The sequence below is a fragment of the Ambystoma mexicanum genome, chromosome 12 (genome assembly GCF_040938575.1).
Source record: "Ambystoma mexicanum isolate Mex_15411 chromosome 12, UKY_AmexF1_1, whole genome shotgun sequence".
NCBI classification, from domain to species: Eukaryota; Metazoa; Chordata; class Amphibia; order Caudata; family Ambystomatidae; genus Ambystoma; species Ambystoma mexicanum.
In genome coordinates, this window is record NC_090936.1 from 852120118 (window position 1) to 852138808 (window position 18691).

Here is an 18691-nt window from a genome sequence, read left to right on the forward strand (position 1 = left end):
CGGCAAAGTTTGGGGCCACGCACAGAGCCGGGCAGTGCCAACACCTAGTTTGAAGAGCTGACTGTGTAAGGGATGAACTTCAAAACATGAGCAATATGTGGGAGAAATGTTTACATTAGATTTGTGTGAAGCTCTTAATTGTGTTTTCATATAGTAAGCAACCAGTTACAATATGTTTTCTTGCTATTTAATAAGAATCTCTGAAAGAAGATAATCAGAGGAAAACTACTAACAGTACTAAACACATCCAAGAAGAAAATATATTTCTCAAATGTAAATACTACCACAGCCATCAGCATAACCATACACAAGAGAATAAAACAAAGGGTTCTACAATTTGTATTTATATCATTTCATGCGATTAAGTTTATACTGTCTATGAAATAATACACTTGAGAAATGCATCAAATAGTAGTTAGCAGAAAAAAGTATTACCTTCAAGTGATCTTTTTCCAGGTTGGATGTCTTCAGATAGGTTTGAAGGTCTACTAATTCTGTAATCAATTTGTCATGTCTTCTACCTTTTTCTAGCAACTCATCATGCCCTACAAAATGTAAATAAAATGGAGAAACTGAGAAATTATTAACTGGCCTTTTTACAGAATTAGCAAACAAGAGAGCAATAGTACAACACACAGAAACAAAGAACTTTAAGCATGGTGTTTATTTAGAAATTAATAATTACCTTTATTTTCACTCAGGTACTGTTAGTCATTGCTACTTTACACTTCCATGTCATTGTCATTTGGAGTGGTCTGCTCATACAAAAAAGTGTCCAACCTACCGTGAGCCATGCTCTCCATACTTCTACATCCACCACGTCTCCAAATCAGCTTTCTTAACATTCATATCATGCACAGAAGCCCTTGAATGTTTTTGTATAAAGTTAAAAATCAATTTCATTGTAGTCTGCAGCGAGGCACCGAAGAATTCCGTAAAGGGAGCCAATTCAAATAAATGTGTTGGCCTTTGTGGAAAGGCAGATATTATAAATGCTGGTGAAAACCTAAGAGTTGAGATACTCAAGATTTAGCCAGTAGTGTTTTAACTAAGGAGGCATGATAGAAAAATTGATTGAGCAGTTTAAGGAATTCCGGATCCAAACGGCACCTGATGCAATTTCAGAAGATAAAGAATCTTTCAGAAGAAGTTCTATATTTTAAGGATGAACTAAATGAGGAGGAAACAGGAGCATAGATGATTGCAAATGAAAGAGAAAAAGCAAGACCTGTTATGGATGAGAGAAAAGCATCTGTGAGAGGCAGAACTGCCAAGGTGAGCAGCGGGTAAACCAATGAGAAAGAAACTGCTCTATTCACAGGATCTGGCAAATATTCAAGACATTTCTGGCTAAACTGGCTTATGATCCAGCCATACCTCAAGAGGAGCCATATCAACAATATGTCATTCTTTTTAAAAATAATCTTTTATTGGCATTTTGAATACAACAAACTGTAATTTAACCCCAAAAAGAAAACCCCTCTAATAAACACCCTTAACTCCCCCACCCCCTACCCCCTTATTCCAGCATGATACATATTAAACAAGTCACATCAGCAAACAAAAAGACATACTCAGTTAAGACCCAGGATTCGGATAGGCTGCGGGCAGTATCGAATGTTATCATCTCTGTGTAAGAATTTAAGCATCTCTGCCCAGTCTTGTGCAAATTTCCTTTGATCGCCTTGAATTGAGTATGTCACCCACTGAAGTGCAACAACATTCCATAGTTTAGAAAACCAGGCCACAATATCTGCTGGGTCTTTAGATTTCCATTTTTGCGCTATAGACAGAAGAGCAGCCAATTGTAAAAAAAAAAACGAATGATTTGCATTTTTGTTTTAAAACAGTTTCAATTTTATCTTAGGGATCAACAAAAGGTTTCACTTCATAGTAGTGTGCCAGACAGCCCCAAATATTTGCACCTTGAAGTCCTCAATTTCCACCCAATACCCCTTCAATTTCGGACACGTCCACCAGATATGCCCCCATTCCCCTGGTAGACCACACTGCCGAGAAATGATTGGTTTCATTTTGTGCAAACGTATCAGGGTATAATGCCACTGAACCATCAGCTTATACCAGCATTCCCTTATCTGAATCGAGCAAGTGTACTTGGGGATATCTTTCCACAGTACTTCCCATTCGATTTGTGATATTTGATCCCCCAAGGTTTGCTGCCAACAAGATCTATAGTGTGAGGAGGAAGCGAGAGGTACTTCTGCATGATTTTATATAAATTAGAAATAAGTGCCTTGTTCCCTGGATTTGTGCTGAAAGATTTCTCAAATATAGTGAGCTCCCGGATCGCCGCCAGCTTATTTGGGGGAGCAAATATCCAGTGTTGGACCTGGAAATATTGAAAACGGCCGATTCGTTCAGGCCTAGCTCTATTTTGCATGTAGTAAACTGTTTGGGATCCGTGCCCTGAAACGCGCCAAGAAGTTTCATACAGCCCACAAGCTTCCATTTAGTGAATGCACGAGAGCCCTGACCCGGTGTGAACGGAGGGTTAGATAGTAAATAGTGGGGTTAAAGAGGAGGGGAAGGTTGTGATCTGATATTTTGTAGCAGCAATATCCCAGACCTCCTCCACCAAGCTTGTGATCTCACTCATGAATATTTTGAGGACGTTCCCTTTTAGGCAGCCACAGGCTGCCTAAAATCTGGAAACAACTATTGACCGCTCCATTTGTACCCACCTCTTCTCCGAGTCTTTGTCCCACCAATCCTTTTTATGCGCAGTTGGGAAGCTATGTAGAATTTTTGCATTTTAGGAAGACCCAATACCCCTCTATTTGCCGGAGTGGAAAGCACATCAAATGCTACCCTGGGATGTTTATTATTCAAAATAAATGCCGAAATCCTGCTCTGTAATTTCTGAAAATAAGAAGCTGGGACCTGGGCAGGAAGTGCTTGAAGGAAATAGAGGAATTTGGGGAGGACTACCATTTTTATTGTATTGATCCGAAAGAGCAAGGATATTGTCAAAGAACCCTGTTTCTTCAATTGTCCTGTTACTTCTTCCAACAGTGGGCGGTAGTTAGCCAAGTACAACCCTGTTAATTTAGGAGTTACCATTATGCAGATAAGTCTAATACTGTCCTTTGCCCAGCCAAATTGTGTTTGCGGTTCAAGTGTCTGCACCTCTTCCGGAGTAAGAGATAGATTTAAAATTTCGGATTTGGTATGATTGGTTTGTACCCCAGCCCCAGAGTGTTTTAATTCATTAGCTATTAGTAGCAATGAAGAACCCAGGTCTTTTATAAATAACAGCATGTCATCTGCATATGCCATCATTTTATGCTGTATCCCACCAAACATTGTCCCCTTTATTTCAGTGATTTGATGAAATTTCGCAAGGAATGGCTCCATAGAGATGGCATAAAGTAACTGTGACATAGGGCATCCCTGTTTATTCCCTCTTTGGAGGGAAATAGATTGGGTTAGTTGTCCATTGACCAAGAGGCGAGCCAACGGCTTTTGATAGTTTACCTTTATTTTCTCTATAATACGTGGGCCAAACCCAAGTATTTGTTAACGTTAAAAAGAGAAAAGACCACTCGACTCGGTCAGATGCCTTTTTTCGGCATCAAGACAAAGAATGACTGTAGATGGGCCCTTCTTCACAACTTTTTCCAAAAAATGGCAAGTACATCGTATATTATCACGAGCCTGGATATTTTTTATAAAGCCAGACTGATCTGGGTGTATAATCGAGGGGAGTAAGTTCTCTATTGGGCAACATTTTTGAGTAGATATTTGCATCTAAATTTATCAGAGCGATGGGGCAATAAGATCCACAACCGCGCTGAACTTTTCCAGGTTTTAAAAATAATACTATTTTTGCCTCCTCCAAAGCCGAGGAGATATGCCCAGATTGTGAGAATGAGTTAAATAAAGTTACAAGTATGGGAATCAGCACCCTCCGAAATATTTTATAAAGTTGGGTGGAAAAACCATCCGGGCCCAGAGATTTATTCGTGGGAATAGAAATGTATAACCCGTAAGACTTCCTCAGAGGGTATTTCGCCCTATAGACTTTCTCTTTCTTCGTGCGTTATTCAAGGGAGATTAATTGATGCTAAATACGTTTGTGTCCCGCTATCTGTAAATTTGGACCATACAGATTTGAGTAAAAGTCATAAATTGCGTGATGATCTGGGATGTTTCTGTAATGGATATTGACTGAATGGTTTGGGAGGCAGATTTTTGGCGTAACATTTGGGCGAACATATGGTCTGACCAATTTTGCTTTAACATAATATTTTTGTCTAAGGTACAGTAATTACTTTTCAGCTTTCTTGGCATGTAACAAGTTTAGTTTCCCAGCGGCCACCCTATACGCTCTCTGGATAGACAGAATGACTTTGGTTTCCATTTTACCTATTATTTGTTTGAACTCTTTCTCCAATTCTATTTCTAAGGCAATTTTTTTGCTTGCGTCTATACGCCATTTCAGCTATGAGAACCCCCCTCAACCCGCGCATCGTTGCCTTGAATGCATCCAACGTCATATTTGTTGAGATAATTTGTGGCTGGTTAAACTCGAAAACCTCGACTATCTTGTTTACCACTACCGGATCCCCCAATATTTCACATGGAAAACGCCACACCCAGACAGAAAGTGGTCAACAGTTAGGGTGGGCCCCAGAGATCTTCAAAAGCGGCCTCAATCCCAGTTTTCTCTCTTTCTGTGGCCATGTATATTGTCTTGCACAATTTTTGCATAACAATTGAATTGTTGATGGATTAAATCGTGATTTAATTCACAAAATAAAAAAGGTATCAAGTATAATAAAATTCTTAATACGGTATTTTTGAAATTGTAGACTCTGGATTTTCTTTCAGAGACCAATTGTGGGCACCTGTGCCAGCCCAGTGATGCTGACAGTACTCCTCGCCCAGACAGAGCAACCACCAACCTGGTCTTCTTAATGGAATTTCTTGAGGCACTGTGGAGCGTGTACCCAGTAGCGGGTTCCCAGGAACACACTGTTGCCCTGCATCCTTTCGAGTCCATTAAAGACGTTCCCTTATGATTATAGAATAAATGATTGCTCTCACCTTGCATTCAGGCTCTCCATCTACCGTTATGGGTTTGGGTGGACTTTGCACTGGGGCACAATCCAGGGTCCTTAGTTGTGAGTAGGAACAACTGGAAGACTGGGTGTATGTAGAGCCATGAGGGTAGCGCTAGATGCACGGTAGAACCTCCTACTAGGGCAGTGTTAGGCAGAAACCTGTGCAGTTCCCTTAGGGACCACTGCAAAAGATTTATGACTACAGGTGGTTGGCAGTAAACCCAATTGGTAGCAGTCTGTACCACCCAGATTTACCTGGTAGCTGTGGCTGAGCAGTTAGACTTCTCTCAAAATGAGTTAGGCAGTATATAGAGTATACACAATAGGTACAGAGATACTGTAGCACAAGCAAACACTGACCAGAGCTTTGGTGTAAAAGTATATAACTATTTATTTAAAGACACACTTTTAAATTACACTAGCACAAAAAGAGGTAAGTAAATTCAACACACAGTCACTATTATATATATATACAACCCTGATTACGTATTAGACAAGTCTTAATGAGAAACACCACTTATTTTCCGACAGAGGTGAGCGCTTAACATAAGATGGCACTCTAATAAGTTATTTAAAAAGGGGGAAAAAGGCAGAGTTATGAAAGCACACAAATCTCAATACTTTTCAAAGAACCACAGTGAGGCAGGTTAGGCAAAGTCTACTGGAGAGCAAGGAAGTTCAAATGCCAGGCCCACTCTTAGAGAGAGCAAGCGAAATGTGTCCAGGATCACACAGTGGGGTTATGCTCAAAGAGTCTTTGTAAATAGTTCACAAAAGGTTGCGATCAAGTCAGGAAAAGTTAGTTAACAGGCCCCATGCTAACCCAGGTTAGAAAGTCGAGGATTTACTGTCACCCCGAACGATCTGTCGCAAGGGAAGCCAGGCGGGACACAGTACCTGAAAATGGGAAGAACGATCCAGCGGGGGCAGTTGTTCCTGGAAGCGGGTGCAAGTCGGTGTTTCGTCCAGAGGAAGAGGAGGTCTCGACATGGAGGAAAGCTGAAGGTCGTTGCACTGCCAGGGAAGAAACCAGCTGCAGAGTTTCCGGGTTACAAGGTACCACCCTTTTCTTCGCGGTAGTGGTAAACCGTGATATTCCGGTTGCCGGGGTGCTTGGCACAGGCAAGGCAGCCATGAGATGGTCCAGGAAGGCGAAAAGACGAGCAAACTGGTTATCCCAACCAGTCAAAGGAAGAAGACTCTCCGGGCTGGAGATCTCATCTGTCGTCGGGAAAAGTGGTGAGACGGTTCAGCAGGGCTCCACCGGTGGTGTCGTCGTTGCAGGTCGGCTCGGCTTCTCCCTCCTCAGATTCTTTAGGTCCTGTGGCGACTTCTGAAGTTCCAGTCCCCAAAGCCCTACTTTTATGCAGAAAACCCCCATTCATTCAGCCTAGCTGTCACTCAAACATGCTAAGTGGTGAGCCGGGCGGCTCACCACTTGGGCCAATCACACAAGAGTGCGACTTGAGTTGCCAAGGCAACTCGGTCCAGGGTGCCTAAACCCCCTCCCACGCCCCCTGTGGTACCCAGAAAGAGTGGCACCACTTTTGGAGGCTTCTATGGAGAAGCCCGCCAAAAAGTGGAACAAAGGGCTCGACTTGGGTTGGAGTCACAGAAGCGAACACAAATGCCATTTTGGAACCTAGTTTCGGCAAAAAATACCAACCGGTGAATTTATATCAATTTAATAAACCGGCGGTATGTTCGAGGCTATTTTAAAAGTGGTAGCCTCGAACAATGGGAAAATCCCATAGGAATATATTCGCGGTCGAATATAAAAAGTAGTATCCACTAACACCAGCCAAAGCTCGGTCGGGGGGACTGGACAGTGCCCCCTCGCACATCAGACCCCGGGGCAATCGAATTGCCCCGACCAGTACTGGTTCTGTTCACAATTTAAGACTGGTAAAGTCAATGGTGACTTTACATGCCCTGGGAGACAGTAGTCAGTCCCAGGGTATGGAGTCTATGTTTGGGGGTCACTATGACACCCTGTGTTAAAGCACTGATAGTGCTGTGTAACACACTTACCAAAAATACATGAAACCCTATGGAGTAAAAGACCCCATAGCCCATAAAACACATTACAAAGTCAAAGGATATCTCAAATCATGTCTAAGAGTGGGAGAAAAAGAGTCTCACTCTTAGCAGGAGAAAAAAATAAACCCCAAAAATCCAGCAAAGCTGCTAGGGGACTCACTAGGTTTGGGAAATTAGCCTTAACAGAGAATTCTCCCTAACAGGCAGTGATGGGGAATGGCCCTAGGTAGCTTGGTTGGAATTTACAGGGTCTTTCATGTGCATATTCTTTGTGGCTACCCACACCCTGCCCCGATCAGGTATACCAGGGCAGCTCATCTGGTTTTCAGCGAAAATCTTCTAAGTGTCCTTTACAGGTTTGCTGTGGCTTGTTCGAGTGTGCCATCTATGATAGTATGAAGGGTTTGGACGGAGGGCACAGGGTTTGCAATTGCCTGGTCATATACTGAACTGCAAGAAGGAATTGGGTTGTAAGGGTGCACACCAGTTCTCAAGTTAACATTCACAATTCTTTTGTTTTCTTCAATTTGAATAATTCGAACAGTATTTTCACGTGCACCTTGTTAGTTCTGTGCTACCAGATCAGTACTAATGAAAAAAGGGATTGGCGACTCCAAAACATTGGGGCACAAACAAGGGCACAGTGTACGACAACTATAACAATTTGCAAATAAGTTTCTAAATTTCTCAATTTTATCACTGTAAATGCCTCGGTTTTTCAAAATAACCAACAAAGGGCAAATTCCCAAATAGTATTTTCAAAAAATCATATGTTAATCAAATATCAAATAGGGTAAACAAAAATAATAAAGTGAGCAGACGAGTGAAGCAGTCACTGCAGTCCCTGCGAGGACCGCGCTGACACCGGAACCAGCATAACCAAGCTTCATGCCCAGAGCAGCGTTCAAACCCAGCCTGAGGTAACCTTGGTCCTTCCTTGATTATACATCGATCTTAGCCCCACAGCACAGACTAAGTTCCTCTCATTTGGTACACTCTTAATCAATTCACAGAATCGGCACCGACCGACCCGGAATTCTTCCCCTTGTGTGGAGCCTGCAGGACTAATCCTTTGATCCACCTAGGGGCTGATCCTGCGTCTTGCCGTGTTACAACTTTCATAGCATGTGGAACTGCGGGTTTAATCCTTTGACGCACACGGCAAAGAATCCTTGCATGCTTAAACCCTGCTTCGTCTGAATCAAACACCCCTTTGATTGACCAGAACTTGCCCATTCATACATCCTATACCTTGGGATACTCCTACAGAGCAAACTCACCTGCGTGGTCTTGCCTGCCGTCGACTGGGCGCCGGTCCGTCTGGATTTGCTGCCCGGTTGGCTCTCCTAGCGGGTGCTGTTTGTGCCGCGCTGGTGGGTGTTTCCTGTGCGTGGGTCGTGCCAGCCGGGGCTGCGACGCGTGGCATCTGTGCGGGCGGAGCCTCTTGGATTGGTGCCTGGCGACCGGAATCACATTCCAGTGTACAGTGGTTGTTGCATTGTGACCCCTCCTGGGAGCATGGTAGCTCGCAGGATGTTGTAGTGGGTCACGTGGCAGTAGCCACGTGACCAAGATAATAAAAGAAGCGAACCGCTTCCGGCTCGTCAGTCACTCCACAACTTGACTCCAGTGTTTTTCTTGTACGCGCCTGGCCGGCGCTGCACCGTGTTCGTTGGGCCCAAGGACGGGGCCCAGCTCGAGGATAGTGCCCCTGCCGGGCAACGCTGTCCGGATGGTGCCCCTGCCGGGCAACGCCATACTGGGGTGATCCCCCCGCCATGTGACCATGGCCAGTGAGATGGCCCCGGCCTGGGTGCCCCCAGAGCCGGGGCCGGTGTATGCCGGGTGCCCCCCGGCCACGTGTGGAGCTCCAGTGTCCCCGGAGCGGGTGGGATGAGACCCCCCCCATGAGTATGCGGCGTGGGCGCCGCACCAGTGTGTCTTGTCGGGTGCCACCCGACCCGAGTATGGGGCTGCACGGTGACCCGGAGCAGCCCCCAACAGTGGTCATCTCTAGACCAGGCCGACATAATATGATGGCGACAAGTCGGCACTCAAAACAACGTGAGACTCTTACAGGCCCTGTGACACGCACTAAAGCAAAATCAATCAAGCAGGACCCCGCCATAAACCATGTGACACATGGCGAAAATAACTTGCAGTCTGAAACACCCGTATCTGCACTACATACCATGTTGAAACAGCAGGAACAATCCACCCCAACGGTACCAAATGCCAAAATTGCTGCAACCCTTTGTGATGGGGAACCTGTAGTAGCAGACCTGCTAAGGGAAAATGATAAGGAACAGAACAGCAGGGAGGGGCATACGTCACCAAAAACAGCAGACAAAATGATAAACCTAATTGAAACAGTCAAGACCCGGACTACATCTCCCAGAATGCCTCACCAGATGCATCCTCCACATAAAAGCCAGCAACGGGGAAAAGAAAGTAGGGAAAGAAGGCGAAAATCCACGTTTCCCCATTTTCTCACAGTTAGGGGTTAAAACAAATGCCAACTCTGCGTGGATGGAGCAGGGAGGAGGGGACTTAGCATCGGCTGTAATGAGCCCAGGGAGAGGAGCACCTGTGATTAATTGCTGGGGAGGAGGGGCACACAGGGTTAAAGTGCACCAAACGACTCAACATGTGTCTCATTTTGCAGGAGTGGAAGGCGACTGCCAGTGTCCACTCCGAGTGGGAGAGGCCAGCTCCCAACACCGGTGGGCTTATTAGAGTGAAGAGGGAAATCCGCTGGACGAACCCTTACCGATACAGCAGACAACTCGGTGAGCGAAGCGGAGGACAGTCACAACGAGAAGGAGCTGTTCACAGTGTGAAAAATAGATGCTTTGATGGAGCAGCAGGAAACAAACAGGAAACTTAAAAGACATACAAAAGAACCAAACTATACCAAACCGACAGAAACATCTACTATTCCATTTCCAATTAATATGATCTCTACAGAGAACAACACAACAAAGAGATCAGGACACAATGAGGGGGAGGGAACATCCCCCCATCCAGGATCACAATCGATGCGTATGCCAACCTATGGGTCCTATAGCCCAAGAATCCATCTCTACAACAATGGTTGACCTTCAGAATATGTTGATTGCTGTAACCACAGACAATGATTCATTATATGAAACTTCAGAAAGTCAATCTTGAAGCAGCATGAGAACAAGCAACCATATTAGCCTCAATATATTCCAAACAAAATATCCACGAAGTTCTGATGATAAAAATCCAAGAGCGGCTCAATGTTGAGGCAGAAACCAGTCTAGCCTGGCAGCAACGTCTAGCAGACATTGCCAGACAAGATCGAACTGACAAAGCACACCTAAGGGGTGCCTTAATCTCAATGATAATGTGCATAAAACTCACACTTTCTGGAAAGGATGGCGATGGAATGCCCTTAGCCACCCTACAACACGATAAACTACTACCAAATGACCCCAAACCAATACCAGAAGGTCTACTCATTGATTTGACTGTCAACGCCTCCAAACAAGATAACGCCAAAGAAATACAACCTCAAACAAATGACCTAAACGTAAACAAAGTTGGCTTGACAGAAAAAACACAGCACACATATAGGATATTTGAACACCACCACCAAGCTGCCCAATCCAAGCCAAATAATAAAGAATCAAGCAAAAAAAAACAACAAAAAGGTTCAAGGGCTTTCCTCAGAAATCTAACAAAGTCACTACCACAACCAAAGACAGTTAATCAAAAAATTCAACAAAGACAACCAACTCTGGAAAATACTCCTCAAGAATTACAGGACCAGACAGGATTCGTAAAGGAAACTATAGCCGAATCCACCCCGGTACAAGGTGAAGTCGACCCTGCCATGATTGATCTATTAGCAAATCTATCGACCTACTCCATAGAAGATCCAGATGCTAATGACCAAGATGTTCCCTACTCCATCAATCAAGATTACACCCAGATTAATGACTCATCGCTAATAGTAATAGATTGCTATGAGGAATCTTAATCAGAACACCAAACCCGAGTTGATATGTCGTGTGAAGATATCTCAGACCTAGAGTGAAGTACATACACCAAGAGATCCACACCAAGAACGAAGGAACCTCCACACACAGACCTAAGCTGCTACACCAACAGAAGCAGCAGACCAAGGGAAACACGCCAACGAATCAAGATCGCTTGGACGACCACGACAGAAATTCAGAACCTAGACTTAGACTCCCACAATTCATAGACCCATTGAAACCGAGCAAACGAAACAGGATGAAATTAGAAAGGACGACCCACATTGAAGATGGTCTTATTCTAAACAGGTCAAACACCTTGCACCTTCTTCATGCGATACCTAATTTGAAATTTTTGAAATGAACAGACATCAAATTAATTGAATTCACAAAACAAAAAGACTGGACTGGATAGATAATACTGAAATCTATTGAACAGTGTTCACGCCAGATTCAACAACTTGGCTTTGCCATAACAATCGAAGAAAGTGAAGGAAAGACATACAACCATAATCAAAGTTACTCCAATTGTGAGGCAGAGAATGGATCTTATTACTCAAACATCAGTACATGTGAAAGCAACTATTCAAGAACTACCTATATGGAACACCATCCTGACGATAGAGGAAACCAAAATATGACAGACCAGCAACCGCAAATCCCACACAAAAGTTCCAGACCCACCTTTTGAAGGGAAATGCAATAACGTTCATACGAAGACCATCAATAACCACTTGTAAACATAGAACCTGAAATTGCTACGTTATGTTCAGGCTACTTTCATCTGTTCCCCCATGAAAGTTTGACCTTGAAAAACCCACACATTATCTGTTTACAGGAGACTTGGCTTCACCAGCAACCTCTCTATGAAGGCTATGCGACCTACATGAATCCTGCGATTATTAACGGTAAAGGCCACCCCTCGGCAGGCCTGTTAACGCTGATTATATTGGGGTCCCCGTTTGAAGTCATTGAGTACTATAATGTAGACTCATGGGCCCAGTTTACCATATTAGCTCAGAACTTCACAACAGATGGACAACTAAAATGCTTGCAATTAAGTACTCCTAAATCTTATTTAGGAATTATAAACATTTACTGGAACCCACGGAAATTCAAAGAGAAAAAGGTGATAGACTCAACATTCTCAGCTATTGACACGTCTGCCTTAAAATAAACCACTGTCGACTTCATTATATGCTGCGATTTCAATTTCCACCTTTACAATCAAGATGGGGTAGCAATAGAAGAGCACCTGCTGGCACATTGTGCACAGAGATGGTCTATAGAGGTGCAAGATCGGAACATGGAACTGATAGATGCCTACAACGCAGGAACAAATAACCCCACTCCCACATGGTCACATGGCGAAAATAAGACTGTACTCGACTATATATACACATCTCAATTGGCATAAAAAACGACGTAACATGGAATCAAAATACATACTCCCAATATAGCGAACATTACATCATATCGCGATCATGGCAAATGAGTGGACTATACTCAAAGAATAAATACCCCCCAATTGCAACTGAATATGGGAATGAATCGTCTCAGAATTAATCACAACAACCTTGCCGAACTTACAACAATCTTCAGACAAACACAGATGGATGACCTACCGAAGCTCGACTATGGATGGATTCTTAAGAAATTCAGCCAAAAAGCCATGCCCAGACATATCCTAAAACATAACACCAATTATGTATATAGTAAAACCGTAGCTGGGAAAAAGAATCGAAAATGGCTCTGAACAAATAAAACACGACCAGTCCATGGGAAAAACATTGAGAATAAGGGCAGCTAAACAAACGTATAAAAACTGGCTCAAAACTGCCAAAATGTCACAATATCAAGATGATGCGGAAACTATGCTAGCCGTACTGAAATCCCACAATACCAGGTGCCTATGGGACCTATTAAACCTGCAACAGTCGCTGAAAGAGAACATTATTGTAGACGTCCAAGAATCTGACTGGATAACATATTTTGAGGACTTGTATAAAAAAAAGGCCTCCGACAAGGGAAACCAATGACCCTATCAGCAAGAAACAATGGTCATTCTCATGGGACTCTGATGACATAAACGCTGCCATCCAGAAACGGAATGTCTCTCGAGCGCCGGGCCCGGATGGGCTCTCAAACTACACCATCAAAAAGAACCCTGATATTTGGGCAGCCTTCTGCACATCAATCTTTGAATTGATAGAACGTACAAAGTCAATTCGGCGCACCTGGCAGCTGGCGACCCTGACCCAACTATAGACCAATTGCCCTGTTAGATCCTTTAGGGAAAATCTTTGCCAACCTACTGTTGAAGAAACTAAATATTTGGGCCTCACTACGAAAGAGGCAAGCTGTCAGACAAACTGGCTTTGTCAAACATGTAGGGACAAATGTCAATTTACTGATCTTGAACCTTTTAAAACACGAAGCCACGAACACAAAAACTCAAACATACGCAGCATTTGTCGACCTACATCTTGCTTTCCACAAAATAAACCGTAATATACTGTGGGAAAAACTGGAAAAATGGGGCTGCCCAAGTGATATTCTAGAGCCCATCAAATTACCATACTCCAGTACCAAGGTTCAGATTCGTATGACAAATGATGGCCAAATAAAACCAATCCATACATGGCACGGACTGAAACAGGGGTGTCCACTGGCAGCCGCCCTCTTTAATCTTTTCACTTCGGATTTCGAAGAAACCATGCAGACTCCGCAGATGAACCCTCCTAAACTTAATGCAACAAGCGTACCTTGCCTTATGTACGCGGACAACATTGTCATCCTGACAAAAACTCCTTGAGGATTGTAAATAGCCCTAGACAAACTCCACGAATACATGGCAATCAATGAACTTGCTATAAATGTGATTAATCATGACACTAACTCAGCAGCACGGGAAAAAGCAAAAGTGCCACTCATTTTACCTTCAAAAACAAAAAATTGAACAAATCCAAACGTTTAAATATTTAGGGATATGGATTAACCAATCTCAAACGGAACAAGCTTGGTCCCTGCAACTTAAATCCAAAGCAAAGCTCTCATCATACATAAGAAGTATGAAACATTCTCGTTAAAACCTGTATTATCATTCTACAAACAAAAGGTGACTGCCATACTAGCATAAGCATCGATCAGTCAATCTGGGAAAAATTAGAGGGCCTATTTTGGAGGAAGGGCCTCCCCCTCCCCCAATCAATATCGATATCGAGGATTAGGTACAAACTTGCATTCCAATCCCTTCACTCAATAGTAACGTGGAAAAAACTTGATCTCTTCAGGAAGCTGAACAACAACGGCATAATACCATCTCTGGACATAATCAGATCGAAAACCATCAAAGCCAATGATGCTGCTCTAACAACATGGAAAGAATCGATTAATAGCATACGAAAAGAAAGTGACATCTCCATGGAAAAGCTAATAAAGAGGCCACAAAAAGCCAAAATTCACATTGCAAGGCTAGACTGGAGCTTGACACAACTTCTTAAGAACCAATACAAGCTTAACCTAACATGCGATGGTGAAGTCAGAGCTCTAAACCAACTTCCACACTACCTGAATTTGTTCCCGGAGCTGTCATGGCCACAGGCCCCAGAACACAAAAACCACACCATCTAGTGATGGGGGCAATGGGTCACTTGACTCACTTATGTCCCTTTGGGACCCATAAACACAGGGGCCCTGGCTGGACTCATGTGAGCAGGAACACTTTATTTCAGTGCAAGAGTGCTTTTACTTTATTTCACTGCAGGAGTGCTTTTATTTCACAAGAACTTTCCAGGAGCTGAAAGCCTTTATTCCAGAGAACATCCTCATCGGGTGTGGCTCCCTAGGCCTGGTCTTCATGTGTTGACTCGTTGACTGTGGCAGGTAGGCTGAACCTGGTAGGCGTGGCTTCAGAAGCTCAGGTATATAAGCAGCTCCATCCTTAAGGCTGGTGCTTCGCGTTACTGTGCACTTGCGTGCAACGTGACGCTCACGGCCCCTTGGACAAGTTTACTTACCTTTGAAACCAGGCATTCTCCTGCATACTCACCTCCCGGAAACCGGTGCTTCATCTGCAGACTAATCTCCTGACATCCAGTGATCCTAATCCCGACGCCACAGCACCGCACTCCGCATCCACAAACTCGGACCCTGTGAAGAAGAAAGACAAGGTTAGAACATCTGTCCTAGGGCCGTGTCACATTTGAACCCTGTGTGCCCCCTAGTTAACAACTTATCAGCTACTGTACCGCTGCTGCTTCGTTCCTCATTCCCTCCGGCTGCCGCCTCGAGCTCTGCAGCTACTGCCGGGCTGGCAACATCACCTGCAAGGAAAGAAATCAAAAGAGCCAACATCAAAAGTGGAACGGACAGCAATGTAAAACAACACATTTTACACTACAGCAAAAACAGACGAGGAAAGACAAAGGCAAACAGGAACACTTACCTGAGGTATAGTGGCTTAGTCGCAGCAGGACTGGACTAACATGTGCAAGGGACCAGTGAAGGAACTTGGTCCAGATCATACAAGCGCCCCTGCCAGAAGCAGCAGGACGGAGTGCTGGCCAAAACTAACAGGAGGAGTCCCGAGCAGCATCACCTATTACCACCAGTCACCACATAAGCGCAGAGGGCGAAGTCGGATCCGAGCGACCTCAACCCCGAGAGGGCTGCAACCGTGCCCCAACACCTCCGCAGAGACCAGGTGAGCGAACAGGAGCGGTTAATCTGAGATACTTTCTTAAGACTCAGACTTAATATCATTCCCACCCAAGAAATCTTAGCGATACGAAGCCAGACCCAATCGAAGGATTGCTCGTGTAGATTTTGTAAAATACAGAAGAAACTGAAATGATCTTCCATGTCCTACTGGAATGTCAAGCACTAAATGAGAAACGCCTTACCTTCAGTAGTAAATACTTTAGTGCACCGACTGAATTAGAGGCCGCTGAACAATGGTCACAAATACTGATGGGTAACAACAGGAAAATGGTAACAATTGTACGCTTCTGGACATACATCAGTGACACAAGAAATGGACATATGACCTGAACTCCATGAATGAAGATAACAGACGCTTCGATCTTTTATTTTTTGTAGTTTCATGATACAATATATGTATGTACATGTAAGGTTTAAGATATATACCATATACATTTTAATTAAAAAAATAAACATTCAGCAATGTATTTCAAATATTCATTCAGTCTATAAGTCCATTGGGCCATCCAGGCCCAAACCTAAGTTACAACCATGCGTTTGAGGCAAAAAAGTTTTTAAAGGAAATAGAAATATCCTAAACTGACTAGATAACACAACTGTAATTCTATAATCCCATTGTAGTAGACCGATAACTGTATTTCATCTGTAGGGTTGTCTTGATAGGAGATATTGAAGTTAAATGTCAGATGTTGTTTGTCCACCTATCTTGAACTACGCGTTTCAGGCCTCTAACCCTTCTTCAGGTATAAAATATCCAGATTAATTCCTTCTGAAAATATGATAAATAAGGTAAGTATAAGTATGTTTAAAAATTAGGACAACGCAAGTATCAGGGTTATTAGAAGGGAACTTGGGAATAAATTACCAAAAAGTAACAGAGTCACTGCCACACTCCTAAATTTGAGCTTATGGGGTAATTGGAAATAAGATTCGGAACATCCAAATCAGATATCATAACGTAATTGGCGAGTACATTGGTATGTCTGTAAAACACAGATTCATAGGTCTGGGGCGGGAACAGTCGCTATAAAAAGCGAGGTGTCCCCCTTGCCATACCAGGAAGATTCTTTAACAATCAATTGCAATGTTTATCAAAGGGACTCACCCTCTAACGTGGGAGCTACTAGTTCTGTCCAAACAGCTATGAAATGCAGGGTTTCGGTATGTAGTGCTTCTAAATGCAATCCTTAGTGAGCGAGTTCTTTCTGAGCGTCAATCAACAGATGGATTTCTGATTTTAATCAAGGTGCGTCGAGACAGAAAATGTCAAAAGATGCACTAAAAGGTGAAACACAAAAATGTCAAATGCGGGCGAGAGATCTTGTGCTAAAATATAGCATGTCCATTGATTCTAGTAAGTGGCTCGGTGTCTTAACATGACGGGCGCTTACCCATCTTGATTTGTGGGATATTCATAAAGGCTGTATGAGTAGTCACGCTTAAAAAATATTGCAGTGTTCTCGCTCAGTTTGTCACGTAGCGATATATTGAGGAACAGCATTCTGTCGGAAAAAGAGACATGTGAACTTTTCGTGGCGAGCTTAAGTAAATAACTACACGAGTTTAGGTCGGGTCTAAAGGTAACGATTCCTGACTTACTTGGGGTTGATTCTTGTGAAAACACTGGGAAAGCGCTTGCGGGTAACACGGCTCTGAAGTGTCTGCTCGTTGTGTGCTGGCATTGCTAAGCAACGATCGAACGAACGATTGTCCAACAGATACTCAAATAAGAGTAGATGTGTAATTCTAGTTCACGCATCCTCCATCTTGAGTGAAAAATGGCTGACCTACTAGAGCAAATCAGATGTGTGTATATGTGTTGGTTTAAGCACATAGAATTCAGAAAGACAATCTTTTTACATATTTGTCCGATTTGTCAAAACCAACAATCTCTCTACTCCTAACTAAAATGTGTGAATACATTATAATTGCAGTTATGGTAAATGTATATTTTGACAAATTAATCCTTAGTTGTTCTCAAACTATACAACCAACTCCAAAAGTGCATGTTATAAATCTGTGCCAACTCTATGTCCCTCAAAGCGACATTTTAAAATGTAATTCAGTCATTTGTAACTCATGCTTTCAAGATGATACCATTGTTACATACATTTCACCTCTGATTTATATTGGTTTGTAAAATGCTCCATACACTTCTGAAAGTATTTCTCGACAGTGTTAGAACCTTTGTGAGAATACTGGTAGTCAGAATGAAAAGCATTTTTTTCAGAAATGCTGAAAAGGAGTGTTTTGGGGAGTCCAGTACCGTATAGGTAATTGATTCAATTGCATAACTCAACCATGTACTACATTAATTTACAGGTACCACAAAAGATCCCACTCAAGGTTCATGCCTCTAGGGTGCATATAGTCCGATTTCTCTATCCAAAAGGTTTCCCTTTGTTGAAAAGTTTAGGGAGATTCCCCCCATGTCTTGGTAGCTGGACATGTTCCAATATTACATATTGTAACTGTGCCACTGTATGTTTGAGTTCCTTGAAATGTTGAGCAACTGGCGATTTGAGAGACCCCAAGCGAACATTAGATTTATGCTCTCCCCATCTTTGTTTGGCTTGCCTTCCTGTCAATCCAACGTAGTAAAGGCCACACAGGCATTTTATCCCATAGACGACGTGAAATCTTAGTGCCTTTATAAGGGGGATTGATAGAGTTTCCCCTAATGACATTATGACAGCAGTTGCAGTTGTTGCAAGGTAAAGTCCCTTTAAATACTGTGGAGGACGGTCTCTTGTAGCTGAAATACGATTTAATCGAATGGTCCCGCATGGACCTGCTCTTGTTGTAGGCAAACATTGGACTGGTCGGGTAGAGAGTTGCCAA

At 43.2% G+C, this 18691-nt stretch overlaps 1 protein-coding gene across 4 annotated transcripts in view; it reads right to left on the bottom strand.

The window, feature by feature from the left end:
* CEP290 (centrosomal protein 290) overlaps positions 1-18691 on the bottom strand; it is a 3224991-nt gene that overhangs the window by 47672 nt on the left and 3158628 nt on the right. For all 4 annotated transcript variants that reach the window (XM_069629332.1, XM_069629331.1, XM_069629333.1 and 1 more), the window contains one exon: positions 436-545. In XM_069629332.1, the coding sequence (XP_069485433.1) occupies positions 436-545 (110 nt within the window). The remainder of the gene's footprint in view (positions 1-435; positions 546-18691) is intronic.